The following is an 18,044-nucleotide window of genomic DNA, read 5'->3' as shown; positions in this document are numbered from 1 at the left end:
GGCGTTGCGGAAAACGTTCACGATTTTTCAGTGGAGTGTGTCCAAAACGATTCAGTCAGATGACTTGGATATAAACGTTGTTAGTTTGTAGAATGTTAGCTTTTACAAAATTATTTATATATGTATATATATATATAGTTTAATAAACTTTGTAACTTATCGAAAATTTTGTCACTAGCTTAATAGACTTTAATAAGTCTTTAACAATAAATAAAGATTAAAAGATAGTTTAGTGCTGTTGAAGCCGTAATCAGACGTTAACTTCATATTTTTCAAATTACATCTAATACAGTAATTTCATGATAAAGTTAATATTACTATCTTTTTAATTCTCTTATGTAATATTCTTTATTTCAAGCACAATTTATTTAGCAATCGTGGTCACAATTTGTCTTCGACCATCGTATCTACTAAATGTCGAATGGAGCGGTATAAACTATACGTTACATACTTTGAGTTCTCATTCAATCATAAATTATTTAGGACAAAGTCTTATTTATAATGGATAAAACAATGACGGACATGTTATCATTATTTTTAATCTAAATGTTTCAAGTCAGCGACACTTATTATTTGCAACTTGGCCATATTTTGATTGTCAAAATTTTAATTTTTTTTTGTTAGAGGACCTCGGCCGCAAGATCAGCTAAAAACAACTTAACACTACACTACAAAACTAAGTAAGACTTAAATATTTTTTGGCAATTTAGTTCAAACAAATCCTTACCAAATTGTTTCGTAGAATCTTCTTTATGGAACCACAAGTAAAGAGAGTTAATAAAATAATTGATTTATAAATGAAATACATGTTTGTGTTTTTCTTAATACTTTGTTGTTTCTCTTCATTGTGGATATTTTAATATGTAAATATTTCGCAAAATTAACAGTATATTAATATTACGTTTAAAATAAGGGTTTTATATCTTAACAGAGTATTTTTACAACGATACTTTTATCCAATTCGTATTTATTCTAGTAAAACAACTGTAGTCTGAATTATACAGATAGAAGATCACTATCACTAGAATATGCGAATAAATAAATATATAAAATTTTTACTTTTAAATAAAATATTAAAGTTAAAATATCGTATTACTTTATTATAATGTTTATTCTATAAAGGAACGTCAGGTGAAATAGATTGAGTAACGAGATCGTTGGATTCGGATGAAATCCGTTTGGTTTTAGCGTATATTGAGTTGAGGTACCTTATACGTTCGTAACGAATGATTTCTGAAAGCGAATGATGTATCCTTACCTCATCAAACTTGATATGATGATATTTGACAGGGTGATCAAGCAAGCAGCAACCTACATATTTTATCGTGTTTCTAATATGTCACTGTCACAATTTCACCTTTTCACTTTTATTACAGTTATTCGGGCCGCCCAGCGCTCCGGTTCTAGAAAATCCAGAATTCCAAACGCGATGGTACTTCAAGTATTTTCTTGGCAAAAGTAAGTTATTAAATCTTATATGTATTTGTCTCAATTGTGCTAAGTCTTGGGAATTATACACGAAAGATTCGTCGATGATAAAGACACTTCCTATCTGTTGATGTTCTTCGTCAAGGAAATATGATTTTTGCGGCCTGCAAAACTCCAACCAAACCATTTATCTGGGTCACGACCTATTTCAATTCTGAGGCGCTGATTTATAAAAATATTGAATTTTAAATTTCATACTTATGAAATACTTAAGGACATTTAACCCATCCCATTACTTTTAATTTATCAATAATTTTAGATTTGGCAAAGTATAAAACACCAATATAAAACTCTTTAGTCTAAGATATTTATAGTCGAATATTTGGGGTCATTTTATAGTAAGAGAAAAATAATCGGAATTATCGGAAAAATAATATATATATATATATATATTTGTAAATAACAAACAAAATAGACTTATACATCTCGATCATGGAAATAATAATTTGTTTCAAAAATTTTATGGTATCAAAAACTTCTTCTTAACAACCGTTGTCTTTTTTTAAAATAACTGGGTCATAGCCATCAATTTTAAGAGTTCCTAATACACACGATATTCAGAAGCGTCAGCCTCATTAATTACCATTATAATTAGAAGTTAAATTAAAGTTGTTTATATAATATTATTATTCAGGAATATGTGAGGGTCGATGGTAAATATATGAGCAATGGAAATTAGTAAAATAAGCATTATATTAGAACTTAAATTGGATCGCGTAACATATTTGATTTTATTTTCTTTACAAATATAAAGGAAATACGTACTACTGCAATAAGTCAGACTCTTATAGTTTGTAAAATTATCAAAAGTAAGAAGAATTTGTAAATAATTTTGTATATTTTGTTAATCCTTTATGTTTCTCAATCTATATCCTAAGTCGAAGTCCTATATTGAGTCGGAATAATTTCAGCTTTTTCTTAAACATAAGCAAAAAAGGCATTAGATAGTCTCTCACAGAGGCAAATCTAATAATTTGGATCTATAGTTCTTATGAGCTCTTTACGTTTTTTGCAATTTAATTTTAAATTTAAGCTTTTGCTTTTATTTATTTTACTTTACTCTGAGTTTATCCGTCATTTCAATATATTTTTTACTTTTAGTTTTGTACTTAGTTAACGTATTTGTAAGACATTTATTTTTCTCTTATAAAAAAAATATAAACTTTTCTTAAAACACGTCTTCTATTTAATATTTTTTTTGCGTTATATAATAATTGAATTATTATATATCCATACTTAATCAAAATTAAACATCTTAATTTGGAATGCAGATTGGACACAAAGATAAAAAAAAAACATCAGCAATAATCCATTTGGATAAAAAGAAATATACCTTATAAAAGTCATAGAATAATTGAAAATATTGAAGAGTTTGTATGTTATTCCTTTAATGAGCTTCAAAAGAACAGACAGTCCGCTGAATGTTAACTATTTGCTATTATCTATCTATGTGCATGATACTTGTAGTTGTAACATGTAGTTGTAGTTGTAACTTGTTGTTGTAACATGATATTGTTCCATCTAGTTGACTGAAGGCCTATTAGTTCTAAAAAAAAGAAGAAATTTGTTTAATATATTAGGTAAAAAACAGAACTAATAGTTTGCAAAAGTCATACTTCCGTAAAAGTTATTTGTGGAAGAAAATTATCATAAACTTTTTTTTTCACTTTCACGCCTAGATAGTTCTATATAATTCATCTTATGCTCATTGTAAATTGAAAAAACCAATGATTACTGCACTATCAGCATAAGACGCAATTTCAACTTCTTATACCTTATTTACTTCCTAGATCCGACCTTGGCGACCATTGAATGATATAAGGACAGCGTGTTATTAAATTAATAAACCAAAAAGGGTCGACACGTGCGTAGATTTTGTTACTTTATTTAAAGATCTTACTTTTTCTTAAGGAATATCTTGAGCCCCTTGTTCATAACACCCTTGAATATAAAAAAAAAAACAGAATAGAAAATACTACATTCGTTTGGACTTATTAGGCAGCAGAGCATTAATTTTATTGTATAAAATCAAATCATCACATTAAGGGAACTAGGGCATTAACATATTTTATTTGCACAAGATTCACCACAGACAAAGTAAAAGAATTCTTATCAGACAACCAATAAAACCTGGCTCTTAAGGTAAAAGCTGACTTTCATGTAAAAATATCAATTGTTCTTAGTACTGTGGCCGGCAGTATGTATCGATTTTATACTATATAGTGGTAGGCTCAAGCACAACATTGCACTCACTGTCCTTATGTGTTTTAGTCGACAAAGATAATGACTTGGTATGGAAATTTATACACTTTACTCTAAATGGCGCCTTTTATCGTATTCAAAGTGAGTAATATGGTATATATTAGATTTAATTATTTGATTTCTCATATTAACCCTTTACTGATATTTGCAAAATAAGATTTATATTATAAACATTACTTATTTTGTAGGCAATAAAGTAATATTAACGATATATATGTCTCAATACTGGTTGTAGAATTAATTTGTTGTTGTTAAATTTTACGGCTAACAAAAGCCATTGTAGTTCGTAATCATGTGATTGACGAGAAACTAGACTATTCTTTTAACTTTCACAATTTTTACATTTATCCTTACCTATTTTTCCGATGCTAGTAAGTATATTTCTTTAAGCTATTTAAAGTATAACGAACTTTTGAAATAAACATTGACTTATATATTATGAAAGTGAACTGGACTATTAATTAGGAAAGAAAAAATGTAAAATAAAATTACACCACATATTTAGAAAATGATTTTTAATATATGTAAATTTAAATTTAAAGAATGTGTGGAAATACCAAAATCTGTTATACAATTTTGATATTACTACCCAGTCAAAATTGTTCAACAGTTGAATGTTTAGGTGACATACGATTATATGAATTTGTAAATTAGTGACTGTTCAAAAACTTAGTTCGGTTCCTTTATTACTAAGGTATCTAAATAATGTGCACGTTTATATGATACGTTGATATTTACTTGGGCCAACAATTGTGGAAAATTTCATTGAGAATTAATTGTTTTATATAAAAAAGGTCGAAAATATAAAAATAAGTAACATATTATGACATCTAACTAAGTTCAGAAGTTCAAAATATTAAAAAAAAAACATTTATATTGTGCAATTTATCAACCATTTATAGTTTAAATTAAGAATGCAAGAAAATATATATTTGACATATGAAATACTCGAGCTTCGTTCTAAGCATACCTTCTTCGGTCTTGCCTGGGTTCAGTCCATTTGTGTTGTAAATTTTTATGGAAAAAGGAATTCCTTAAAAACAGTCCTCGAGCCTCAAGTTACCAAGCATATGTTTGCAAGTTTTACGACGGATTTGTCCCGGTAATTTCTGCTCTCCAAGATGTATCCTCGATTTGCCATCTACGCCTATTGACATTTTGGAATTGTAGTCACCCGCGACAATGGTGTAAAAGATTTCGATTATTGGACGTACCTTCACTTGAATAACCGTAAAGAAAGTTTCTTTTTCTTACCTTTATGATAAAATACATTGACCTAGCCCAGAGTCTGCCATCCTATATGACATTATACTTGACTAAATTCTCATTCCGAAAATCCACACTACTCTAGCGTTATCCTAACCTCGCCCAGTTGTCAAATTTTTGACTCGCCTACTCGATATGATTTAACTCTACTTCAAATTCGGCAAAATATTCTTTCAAAAATAGCATCAATTAAAATCCATAATATTTTTTAGGAGCCTAGCGTAGCCTGTATATTCTTAGCGACAACTATTACGCTGTTATTATTGCCTCTAGTAATGTGATTACCAGGAAATGTGGGACTTATATCTAAGTGACCTGTTATTGGGGAGAAATGCTTTACAACAATGAATCGTGTAATAATATAAAAGATGCACCACGAGCAGATTAAATATTAGGTAGGGGACCCAAAATTTTAATTGGTCCCTCTTAGACTCCAACACTTACGATGCTAAAGACGAGTGGCAGTGGCAGTGGCACCAGTGACAAAAGTGGAGGAGTTTGAGCAGGAAGGCAGACCCTGGCTAATGCTGGGATAAATTGCAAGGAAGAAGAAGAGACTTCAACACTTACGATCACAGTAAATTAAATTAACAATCAAATTATGTAAGCCACCAACAGTTACTATTATGTATGTTTTTAAATAATAGGGAGAGTCGCCATTATTCTATGTATTAACATTAATTAGTGCGTGAACACGTTGCTTTAGCTCCAACATTAAATTCTCGTCACTGCTTATGTCCGATAATTCATAACTATAGTTTTAGAATAAACACAACAACATGAATTAAAAATAATATAACCATAGAAACTAATTGTATATTATATACTGTGTACATACATTATACATGTATCTGATAGTATGGTATTAACTTTTATATTTCGTCTTGAAATTATTTTTTTTATTTAGCCATTATGAATTACACCTTTTTTGTAATGTATAAAAAAGTTATAATATGTTATTTTCTATTCCTAAAGCTCCCAGCTATCGTTCAGAAATAGAAGTACGCACTTACTCGAACACAAGCCCTTAGGCATTTGGGTATATTTTAAAAAATATTTTTCATAAATATTTGTCGTTTTAATAATAATGGATGGATGACATACGAAGTTATTATTTAATATATTCAATAAATCACATTTTAATCATTATTGACATTGACGTATTTGCGAATTATCCTTCATGGTATTGGAATAAAAGAAATCATTAAAAAATTTATTTCAAGAAAATTATATAATTACATTGTTTAATTTTTTATAAGTTTTATAAAAAGTACATTGTAGATATAGTAACATTAAATCGTGGATCGCTAAGTATTACGCGAGACAAGCAAAGTTGCACATCGTCTAAACCTGGACTGGGGACCACAATAAATATCGCAAGAAAACAAGCAATTTCTTGAAACTCGACTATACAAAACTAAACGTGCAGTTAATGTAGTTCATTCCTATTTCTGTATGTACTATAAGAAGTAAAAATTTATAAAATGGTCGTATGTAAACATAAAACATATGCTGAATTAAAAAAATATATTGAACAGTAAAAAAAATTTACCCTTGGTGATATTAAACACAGTACTTTAAAACTGATTTCTTAATTATTATCCATTACACACATAATATATTAAAGTGAAAAATTTTACTTTACTCGTAATCAAAGCCTACAATTTTTGATCGCTGAAAAAATGGTTTACTGTATATCACCTGGCCAGGCGCGATGATTGGGTTGACTATGTGAGTCTCTTATCAAGTCAATTTTGGTTTCTTCGCCATTCGTTCAGCCGATAAGGGCCTCGGTCACCTACATTAGGCAGCTCGAGGTCCCTTTGATTACTTTGACCGACGCCCCCTTGAGGTTATCAGTCTTCTTACCAACCTCTATAATGTGGGCCACTTGGTCTCCGCCGAAATTAAGTGCTCATTGTCCCCCATTACCATGGGTTTCGGCCCAGGATGCACATTTGAGGGTTTAAATTCCATCTCGGAACCCGGCGCCCTCCTGGCCTCTGCGGTCTTCCTGTTTTTTTTAAATACCTGTGATTGCAGCGCCTTTTTAAAGTCGGTGCCATTACCTTCTTGGGTAAGAACTCGCAAAACGGCTTTCAACCAGACGTGCCCATTTCCGGACCTCATGGTTCTGGTGAAGTATCTGCGAAAAGCAGTACTTCCCTTCGACGCAAAAGACTGATTCAAATTTGCCCTCTGTCGCATCACTTAAAAATATACCCAAAAGAAATTCACCCCCACCCCCAGGGACTTCGTAGTCGAAACCGGAGTCTGCCTCGTCCATCCCGGGGTTAACCACAAACACGCCCTCGTCGTCCAAGTCCATACTTCGTAAAAACAATCTTCGTGAAAAACTCCACCGATGACGAGACCGTCACCTTGACTGAGGACGCAATTTAAAATGAGATTTTCTTGAACGTCTAATGGAATTGAATAATAAAAACGGCAAGATGAAACATAACGCCAGATAATAATTACACTGAATAAAAGGAGTTCGGTATAAAACATGTATTGGAATTTTTTAATCTAACTCTCCATAGTCTACTGTTGTGATTGTTAAATTATTAATCTCCCCTTTTTCATTCTCAACAAATTAAATATTTATATACCGATGTACCGATCTTTCATCTATTACTCTTTATCTGGCAAACAAGATATTGATACTTAGAACTTTTTGTCACTTAAATCCTATAATGTTATACAGTAAATTGACAACGAAACATAAATATCTTGTTTACAAGTATGTCTTTTATTTGACAGAGGTTGATTCGAAAGACTGAACCAATTTTAATGGGATATTTATAGACGTTAGAAGAATTTATATACTAATATTTAAGTGACACTATGTCAAAAATATTGAGTGTAAATGTACAGTAAATAAATCTGGAATGTTGATTTCTTACATAACTAAAACTATGATGAAAAGCTTTAACATTAATCTCATTTTAAAGTGCAATTATAAGCTCCATAATAAAAAAAAATTAGAACATACGTTAAGCAGGACAAGTCTTTATTTTAGCGACAACCTCGTCCTTGCCCGAATTTCCTGTCGCCTAGTCCGTGATCCTTTTGTTATAATCACTTTAGAGCCAGTGCTCTTACCTCCGCCCCTAAATCTATAATCCCCTCCGTGCGAGAGGAGTTAAGTGGCATTATTGTCAAGTTCGGCTAGCTTGAAGGGATCTTCACTATGGTAATGTCTTTCACCATTATTGGGTTTACGGTCTGGGTTGAATTCGCAGTATAATATAACAGAATTAAGGCAAAGATCTGTTCTGTAGAAGGTGTTGTTACTCATATTTATATATAACTGTATGTTAGATCACACTTATGTTGCATGTAAATTTCGGTAGGAATAAATAAATATTCTTTAGCCATATATTAGATAACTTATATTACCCCAAAATGTATATCTCTAATGAAAATATATTTTTTAACTAAAATACATTTATATATTTCCATATTTTGTGCGATTAGTTACAACCGTAGGATTTAATAAAGTCATTCTTGCAAAATATTCTAATTTATAATAAATTACTTTACGCTGAATATTTCTCACCGCAAACCTACATGTATACAGTTTAGAGTATAGAGCATTGTCGAAACAGTATTAATATAAATAAATTAATATATAAAGTATTAATATAAATAAATTAATATATAAAGTATTAATATAAATAAATTAATATAAATATTTCCTCATTAGAAAATACTTAAGTACTATGATAATTACGAACTTAAGCCTATCAGTTTAATAGTTACCACATAAAGAAAAAAACACTAGAGACTTTCTATATATATATAGATGAAGTTTATAGCTATCGTCTCCAAATTTAGTGGCGTCCATAAATAAAAATTGAAAAAACAATTTCAACGATCTTGGTTTACCTAAAATCCTTGTATTATATTTATGTAAATATAAGTAACGTTATGTTTTAACGCTTTCAAGGTTTGTATAGAGTATAATAAAAGTTTTTATTGCAGTGCATCAAAACTATATTGGAGTGGACGGCGCGAGAGAACCGTACCTCTTGAGCGTAGTGCAGGAGGGCGCGGGTCTTTTACGAGCTATTCTCTTCAATAAAATGGTGAGTTGCAATCTATTAAGTTATGTGCAGGACTGCCTTTGAGATATAATTAACCTCTTGCCTTCGACGCGAAGGTCAATTAACTAAAATTAACTGGCACCGCTACATTTACGAGTTCATTGAGTTTATTGCCAAAGTAAAAATAACTTCACCTTTTATTACATATCTATTCTTGAAAGTTAAGTCCATGTCTTTTTATATATAGGTCGTCAAATCTTACGGACCGCTGACTAACATAAATATCAGCCTGTTTTAATTTAAGATGGATATCAAATGTATTTTTAGTTAACGTAGCACAAAAGAAAATGTTATCACGATCATTTGTTACGTCTAAAATCTGAACAAACGTGTACACAATTTTGCTTACAAAATAAGTACAATTTTCAACAGAATGTAATTTATATATGTGCACATGTACAAAGATCTAGTACGTTTTAAAGCAACTGGAGTACTTTTGAAAGTATTGCCGCATTTCATACTCATGAGATGGAGTATTTGTTGTAGGATACAGCTCTACTTTACCCACTTCAATACACATACAAATTGAATGCACGTAATTCAAAACTTCATCAAATTTTGTGTACATTTTTAGCAAATATTTTATTTTCAACTTTAGCCAATTAACTTTAAAGAAATAAATGCTCTCGTGATAGTTATCTGGAGATTGATACTTGAACTTATATAAAGTATAAAAAAGTATGTATGTACATACTATATAATATGTTTGTGTATATATATATATATATATATATATGATATGTACACTGACATATGAAAATATTTATTTAGGCACTTCGATGTTTATCCTCATGATTTACTTGATTACGTTATTGTAAAGGGTGCTCACAAAATATATCTTCCTGCGAGCGCATGGAGCGGCGGTGGCGGTCAAACTCCAACCAGACCTACCCTCAAGCAGATTTTAGCACAATTCACTTCCATCGAACGAATTGACAAAATGCCTAGAGAGGTAAGTTATTTAAAAACTTATAAAACCTGCAAAAATATATTATACACACAAGTAATCATTGTTAAGCGTGTTAAGACAGCATTGCTACACTATGTAACAGTGAGATACGTTTTGCAAAATCATATAATTCTTATTTTGGTCTAGATAACATGCCCGGAATTACAAAAAGATATTTTGCTGCTCGAAGAACAGGAAGGCTCCGTGAATTTTAAAATAGGCGTCATGATAATGAAGCCCGGTCAGAAGACTGATGACGAAATGCTGTCAAACGGTAAACATTAAAAAAACGCAACTACTAAAGAATGACTATAATTGATGACAATTTATAAAAATGAGACACAGTTATTTTGATATACATATCATTTTCATTTAACTTAATTATAACTAATTCATCGTGTATAAAAAAATTAAAAAATCTTTTCCGTTCAATAAACTTATAATGAATGAAAAGTGAACCTTTGATAAAATTTGAAGCACCTCGATGAACGATTACATAAAGGTCATGTCTTCCAGAGAAGGGCGACGAGAAATGGGACCGATTCATTTCACTTTTAGGAGACAAGATTCGATTAAGAGGCTGGAATCGCTTTCGTGGTGGTCTCGATGTTAAAGGTAGCATTACTAAATAATTAACATATTTTTAATATATACCAATATAAAAAAAACATATTTTAAAATATTAAACCGATGATACTGTTAGTACAAATGTAGGAAATCGAGGAAGAAAGTGCAAATTAAATATTCTATCAAATACAAAAATATATTTGGCTGGTAAAACAATAATATGTCTGTAATAAAGATTTATATTTCTTACAGGCGACATGACCGGCAGCCATTCAATTTACACTATGCACCAAGGACACGAAATAATGTTCCATATTTCAACAATGTTGCCATTTTCAAAAGATAACAAACAACAGGTGAGCGAAAATAAAAATATTTTTTTTAATCTCATACCTTTTTTAATTTAAATATATATTAAATAAAATGTCAGAAAAGTCACATTCAGCCTTCTATCAAGTAATTCTTGAGCTACGCGATGCGTTGATTAAAAACTTAATTATCCTTTTCTTTCAGCTTAATAAATTTCTAAAATGCTTGCTTTAAGACATTTTTAATTAAAAATCAGAATATTTGACAAGCGATTGCGAATCACAGACAATGTAACTGTTTTTTTTTTTGCAATAAATAGGTATACCTCCTTGATCCAATTCATTCGGAAAATCTATAATATATTTATGAGCCAGAGTACTTACTTACTTAAAGGTTAGAGACAATCATAAAATCGAAAAAATCCATCATATATTATGATATATATTTTACTACAATGAATCCAATTCAGTATAATATACACAGATTTGCATGTGATTTGACTTGATTATAATTGTCCTTCTTGCTGTATTAATTACGCATAATAATCAAGATAAAATTAAGTTATTCCAAATATATAAATCAATGTGATACAGCACAGTTTATAAAGAATATTAAAATAAAGGTAATTTATAAAATAATGACATTTATTAATAAAAAACGTGAGTGAATGTATTTTATTACGCGTTAAAAAATCAACTAAATTGTTTGAATTATTTAATATAAAAAAAATATATATATTCTTAACAAATTTTCTAAAATAAAATATTAAAGTACCATTACTTGTGACTCAAAATTTAACTTTCTAGAACAAAATATATGACCTCTATACGAGGTAATGTAATATAAGACTTTTATTGAAAGCAATACGTTAGGTACTCCAGCAGCTTGAAATGTTTTCAAGAATACAACAGATGAAATTTTTATCAGGAAATAAAATTGTTTATCGACTGCATCTTCCATTTTGATATCTGAATCATCGTTTACATCTCATTTCTCATTCACTTCACTTCGTTCATGTTCACTTTATGTACAGAAACTTATATTATATTTCTATGACACAGTTCTTGGGCTCCGCTAGCCCAGGAACTCGGTTTAATATAAGTCGTACGATAAACTCCAGCTTTCAATACGAAGTCTTTGAATAGCAACTAAGACAGTCTAACAACTTATGTCAAGAAACTAATTCAACGTGTACTCATTACTCTAACTATAAATTTACAAAAATAAAAAAATTACACAGTACAACAGAATTAATTACACTTGATTATTAAGTACATACATAATTTTGTATAAAATTAAACTTACACGCTCTTAAATAATGATCTCAAAATACAACTAAATTATCTTACAAATTTATTTCATGAGAATTATATTTAGACTCATATAACTACTATGCTCAGTTTTCATGTTACTATTAAAATCTATACACAAAATTCGCTTTGATAATATATTCTAGTGGAGAGTTATAAATTCATATACCATCAATTACATACACATATATCTGCATACAGTGAGTTGAAATTTCGACATATACAAATCAATTAGTTGCATAGCCACATCAATTTGCATGAAGTAATTGTAGATATCAAATTATAGCCCTTTGACTGTGTAATGGCAAAATAACACATGCTATATTTTAAAATTCTTTTTGTTATACATGTTTTTAATTATTTAGATGTAATCATTATATACATTATTTATTTAATTTATATATATATAATTTATATTGCGATGAAATAGGTTTAAATGTGTGTATTTAAAATATATTTGTACATATTTAACATATATTTTTATATAAGTAAGAATAAATAATTTACATTATTCTCAAATAATACTCAGCTGTTTGCATTAGGAAATAATGAGTCACTTGTTCTAAATTTGTCTGCTGTTTTTATAATATTTAGGAAAATTTGGTCTCAAATGAACCAAAATTTATATATATATATATATATTCCAGTTCTGTTACGCCTTAAATTACAACTGAGTGTGGTTTGTAAATATCTTAAAAATATATTTCCATTCTCACAGCTGGAACGAAAACGTCACATCGGCAACGATATAGTGAATATAATTTTCACTGAAGACTCAACTCACAACACGTTCAACCCCCAGTGTGTGAAAAGCCATTTCACTCGTATCCTTGACAATCATTAATTATAGTTATACAAAACTATAAACAGGTACAATTGAATTCCGAGAATAATAAAAGTGTTGTAAATGATACTGAGGAAACAATGCTTTTATTTTTATTTCATAATCAACTTTCTTGTAATTTCTTAAAAGAATTGTACATAATTGTATTACTAAACAAGTGGTATGCTAAGTATGTATAAAACTCTATACAAAAAACTATGTAGTTCAAAGTAATTCTATATTATTTGTTTTTTTTTTTTTTCGTAAGTCCAGTTCAAACCAGTGAAACGAATAATGTTTGTTCAATTACAAGCACGACGGAATCCGAGGATTATACAGCACCAAAAGCAAACATATTTTCTTGGATACAAATTTAATTTTGTGGCAAATATTTGTGAAATCCTGTAATTTCTTTAAGCGTGTACAGACATTTTTGCAGTGGTATCTGTGGTTGAAGGGGAGGGGTACAGGTTGAGTGTGTACACAGACGATACTGTGCCTCCGTTTGGGCCGTCCTTACCTTGCCCGCCCATCTTCAACGACCCACAGTTGTTCAGGGAATTTCTTCTAGTGAGTAACGTATTTTATATATAAGGCCTCTTTAGGAATTCCTTTAGCTCCGTTGAAAGCCTTCGTGATCCATAAGCGTTTTAGCCACCGGGGAAATTTTTAATAAAATGTACCTAATATAGTAATATTGAAAATATTCTTTTTCTTATTACCTATTATCCTTATTATTGATCTAATTATATACTATATTTATTCAGGGACTACTTATCATGTTAATCTTTTCGAATACCAGATAATTGACTTGTTTAAATCTTTTACGAAACTTAGGAACTGTCTTTGCTTCATAATTGCCTTAGGGAATTTTCGTTTGACAACTTTATTACCAACAGCGACAGTGTTTATCAAATTACGAGTTAAGTGCTGACGTTTCTGACTTAATAAAATTTTGGAAGAAATCTCGGTTACATTTGGTTTAGCTTTTTAAAGTTAGACGATATTTAGGATTTAAACAAAAACAGAAATTTTCTATGCTCTTTTAGATATAATTTTTCATAACTTATACGCAATACAACTCAGATGTTTCCTTTTAAAACTTCTTACTCTATTTTTTTATGGTTAATATATATGTTAATATTTAAATATGTTAATATTTTAATTTTTTTAGGTAAAATTAATGAACGGTGAAAAGGCCGCATTTCAAACACCTACATTTGCTTTGAAACGGCAAAGGACTCTAGACACATTGATAAGAGATATATACGCAGAGCATTGTTCGGACCATAAAGTGGTGAGATTTTACAACGTGAATTTAGTATTATACTAACTTATCATGATTGGTCAGGTTTTATACAATAAACGCATAATTTACTCATTGTATTTAACTTAGAAAAATACCGTGTATAATAAATCAATTAAATCTTCCTCAATATCAATCTTCTTCTAAAGCCAATGCTCTCTCGTCGCGCGTTGTCTGATGTGTGGTCGGGCGGCGCTGGTGCTGGCGGGGCGGGCGCAGCACGCACCGAACGTTTTCTTCATGTTGGACAAGCTCTTAAACTAGACGCAGTGTTGAGAGGTGACGCGCCAACCAGCTTGGTATCCAGCGGTAGGTGAAACAGATGTCACCAATTTTCCTGATACTAGGACTTTACATTTATAGTAGCTTTACTCCGTAAATTAAAATACTTTACTGCGATGAAAATCTTATATCTTCGTTAGTTTTGACAAAAAATATGATTGTGATATGATGATGATCAAACATTAGTATTTTTGGGTTCATAACTATGTTAACCAACTACTTCAAGGCTAAATTAAAGAAAATGTTGATTTGTTGTGTTTCTATTTAGAAAACCGAAACTGCAAGTCAGCGAAAATGTGAAGACCTGTCTACATTAAAACTGTATAAGGTAGTAGTAGCTTTATTTAAGCGCAACTTCAAAGTAGTGTTCTAACTCTGTTCCTAGGGAGCGGAGGCTCTCGTCGTGCCCCTTGGGAAGGTCGTCTATGGCGTGCGGCTCCATTGCCAGCCACGCCGGTCTGTGCAGAGCAACTTGCTGAGGGACGGCTGCTACTCTCCACAACATCAAATACTTACATATTAGAAGGTGAATAATAAAAACGAGAAAAGTTTTCACTAAAAATCTGCTATAAATTGTATGTTGTACAGTTTCATTACATTCGTTACTATTATACTAATATGCAAAACATTCTGTCCACTTTTTTAATTGCCAAGTGAGTCAATTAACTTTTAATTAAAACTCATCTGTCATGGCTTCGAAATCTTCGTGTCATGAATTAATTATATTACGCTTTATACAAACTCCGATTCCTCAGCAGTAGCACAGTTTTAAGACTCTTGTCTCTCTAGACCTTGTTAATTCACAAATTCCTCTTTAGTCTTTACATAGTTCAGTATAGTATACACACATGACATTGGCGAAATCTAGAGAAACTCCAGAACCATTCTGACTCATCGAGAATATAAACTAAAATAGGCATTATAAATGTACCGTTCAGAATCCTATTTATTATTATCTCGAAGATTCGCTAATAAACAACGACACTGAAGCCAGATTTGTGCACAGAAAGCGGAACAACAAAAGTAGTTCTCCGCTGGGAGGGGTGCGTGCGCTCTGCGAGGGTAACAGAGCGTGCTGGTCTGTTCCGAGTGGGGGCGCGGGTGTCGATAGGAGGCGGATCTGCGACCGGCGGCGCCGGGGGAGCCGGGTTGTATGCGCTACCCTTACCAGAATTGTGTGCCGGAGCCTGGGCCATGCGTCCACTACAGGACTGCAAGCATGCGAGATTACCCAGGACTAAAACTGCACATTTCTTCGATGTCCTTGAACAAGGTTCGTTTTGCGCTGTCATAGCTGATATAGTTTTTTAATTTATTATGCTTAAAATAACATTTCAGATCCTTAAAGTAGTGTATTATAAGCTATGTGCATGATAGGTGCACATACGTTGTATACAAATTGAATACCAGATACATGAATGAATAAGTATATTAATACAAAATTATTAAAGATTTAAACTCATCTCTAATAATAGATATAGGTACATATCAAGAATGTTATGATGATTGATCTTCCTGTGTAAAAGGGATCATGTTTTATAAATCATACGTGTTACATATTTTATACCTATATTAACCAATTATAATTGCAATAATTTACATTTAGGATATGTACTATAGACAGGAAAATTATAAAAAAACAGAAGATTTTTTTTTATTGTTTTCATTCTCACAGTTGACTAAAAGACTTTTTCTATAAATTTTATTTTAAGCTTATGATATAATGATATTTGCACAATTTTATTATGAATATGAAATGTTGCTGAGTTTGATCTCATACACTGTCTCAGGTGAGGGTGGCAAAACTTTTCTAGCCGTGGCCATTGGAAGAAGAATTCTCTTGATGATAGAAGAAGCGAATCCCGATCACGAGATGGGATTTGAATATACCCACGTGAAGGTAATTACGTAACGAGCTAATTGTTTAAAGTAGTAAGAAAAGTCAATCAATCAATCGAAGTTTAAGGGTAAACTTTTTTCAGGATATACAACTGGGTGAATCTCCCACACTAATAAAATTAATTGACAATGAGGTCGGAGTTTTGGTTGTTGGGTATAAACACCATTGGGACGTTCTCGAAATGAATACAACACAGGTAGGATATAATGCAGCAAAATGTTAACAATAAACAAACATTTCCTTACATATTATATAACTTTTATCACCTTTTTGTGTACACTAGAATAATCGCGTAGTAAACCGAAAAGTATGATTTTATTTAAATTTGTAAACATTAAAAACTTCACATTTTTCAGACGATAAAAAGAGCCGAAGGCTCAGAAGACTGTGGTCCACAGCGCGGGACGCTGGTCAACGCATTACGCATTGGTGATGATAGGGATGGACAAATAATATTGTGTTATAATCGTAAGTTACCATAGATAGCCTAACAAATAACGAATATACATATTTTAATCATTTTTTTATTTATTTTATGGCTTGATTCTGATTAAAATTTATTGAATGTTAATTACAACTCTTTCCAGACACATGTCACTTTGAGAGATTAACTTCAAAGGGCCTAGAGAGTGATATAGAATATGACTTCCACTGGACGACGGTTCCTACAGCTGTTGGTAAGGGTGTATAAAACAGTAATAAATTTTTTTTATTTTTTTTCTCAACAAATCTAAAGACATTTTTCTATTAAAATTACAGTCTGCGCTTTCCCTTACATTATGGCATTTGCTGAAGACTTGTTAGAAATCCGATTGGTAGCAAATGGATCATTGGTACACGCTGCCTGCATACCGGGACTTAAAATCCTTTGCGGCCGACGAGTAAGTTCATTTAAAAAATAATTTAATCTCATATTATTTACATCTTACAGATGAAATCAATAAAAAAGTAAATTATGTATTTTCATTTTCTCTCTCAAATATATAAAATATATTAAACGATCATATCTCAACAGAGAGTCATGCTTCTATGGGTAAAAATTTGTTTTATAATTACAACTTTTACTATACGTTTTATAATTAATAAGTATCACTAGAGGGCCGCAAACTAAATTTTTATATGAAAATATTCTCACTAATAGGACATATTCTACGTGGCTTGTGCCCCTGAGTACGTTCCCTTATCCCGGGAAGTGGATCCCTGCTTCTCGCTACATGACAGCTACGAGCTGGTGCGGCATATCAATAAAGCCGGATACTCCATCGATGACGAAGACACAGAGAAGTAATTACACCCAGAAAACTGTTTTTAAGTTGATACTACCACTAATTTGTCTAAATAACTTTATAATAAGTACAGAAAACGCTATAATCAGAAATACCTTTCATTAAACAATAATAATATAAAACCGATTTCTCTCAGGGTGTACCTAAACATTTATAAGAACTTATTTTAGAAAACTGCTAAAAAATT

General features: G+C 31.0%; 1 protein-coding gene across 1 annotated transcript in view; it reads left to right on the top strand.

Annotated features, from left to right (window-relative positions):
* The window catches only part of LOC116779663 (GTPase-activating Rap/Ran-GAP domain-like protein 3), a 33,618-nt gene that overhangs the window by 14,183 nt on the left and 1,391 nt on the right, over positions 1 to 18,044 (top strand). The window contains exons 3-20 of the mRNA XM_032674067.2: positions 1,377 to 1,458; positions 9,004 to 9,107; positions 9,946 to 10,077; positions 10,222 to 10,348; positions 10,591 to 10,689; positions 10,894 to 10,997; positions 12,979 to 13,084; positions 13,511 to 13,653; positions 14,258 to 14,380; positions 14,539 to 14,698; positions 15,057 to 15,197; positions 15,678 to 15,944; positions 16,462 to 16,571; positions 16,654 to 16,767; positions 16,928 to 17,039; positions 17,159 to 17,248; positions 17,331 to 17,452; positions 17,713 to 17,855. Of these exons, the coding sequence (XP_032529958.2) occupies positions 1,377 to 1,458; positions 9,004 to 9,107; positions 9,946 to 10,077; positions 10,222 to 10,348; positions 10,591 to 10,689; positions 10,894 to 10,997; positions 12,979 to 13,084; positions 13,511 to 13,653; positions 14,258 to 14,380; positions 14,539 to 14,698; positions 15,057 to 15,197; positions 15,678 to 15,944; positions 16,462 to 16,571; positions 16,654 to 16,767; positions 16,928 to 17,039; positions 17,159 to 17,248; positions 17,331 to 17,452; positions 17,713 to 17,855 (2,279 nt within the window). The remainder of the gene's footprint in view (positions 1 to 1,376; positions 1,459 to 9,003; positions 9,108 to 9,945; positions 10,078 to 10,221; positions 10,349 to 10,590; positions 10,690 to 10,893; positions 10,998 to 12,978; positions 13,085 to 13,510; positions 13,654 to 14,257; positions 14,381 to 14,538; positions 14,699 to 15,056; positions 15,198 to 15,677; positions 15,945 to 16,461; positions 16,572 to 16,653; positions 16,768 to 16,927; positions 17,040 to 17,158; positions 17,249 to 17,330; positions 17,453 to 17,712; positions 17,856 to 18,044) is intronic.

The sequence above is a fragment of the Danaus plexippus genome (genome assembly GCF_018135715.1).
Source record: "Danaus plexippus chromosome 3 unlocalized genomic scaffold, MEX_DaPlex mxdp_34, whole genome shotgun sequence".
Classification (NCBI taxonomy): domain Eukaryota; kingdom Metazoa; phylum Arthropoda; class Insecta; order Lepidoptera; family Nymphalidae; genus Danaus; species Danaus plexippus.
The sequence above is the reverse complement of the archived record's forward strand: the minus strand, read 5'-3'. Positions and strand labels throughout refer to the sequence as shown.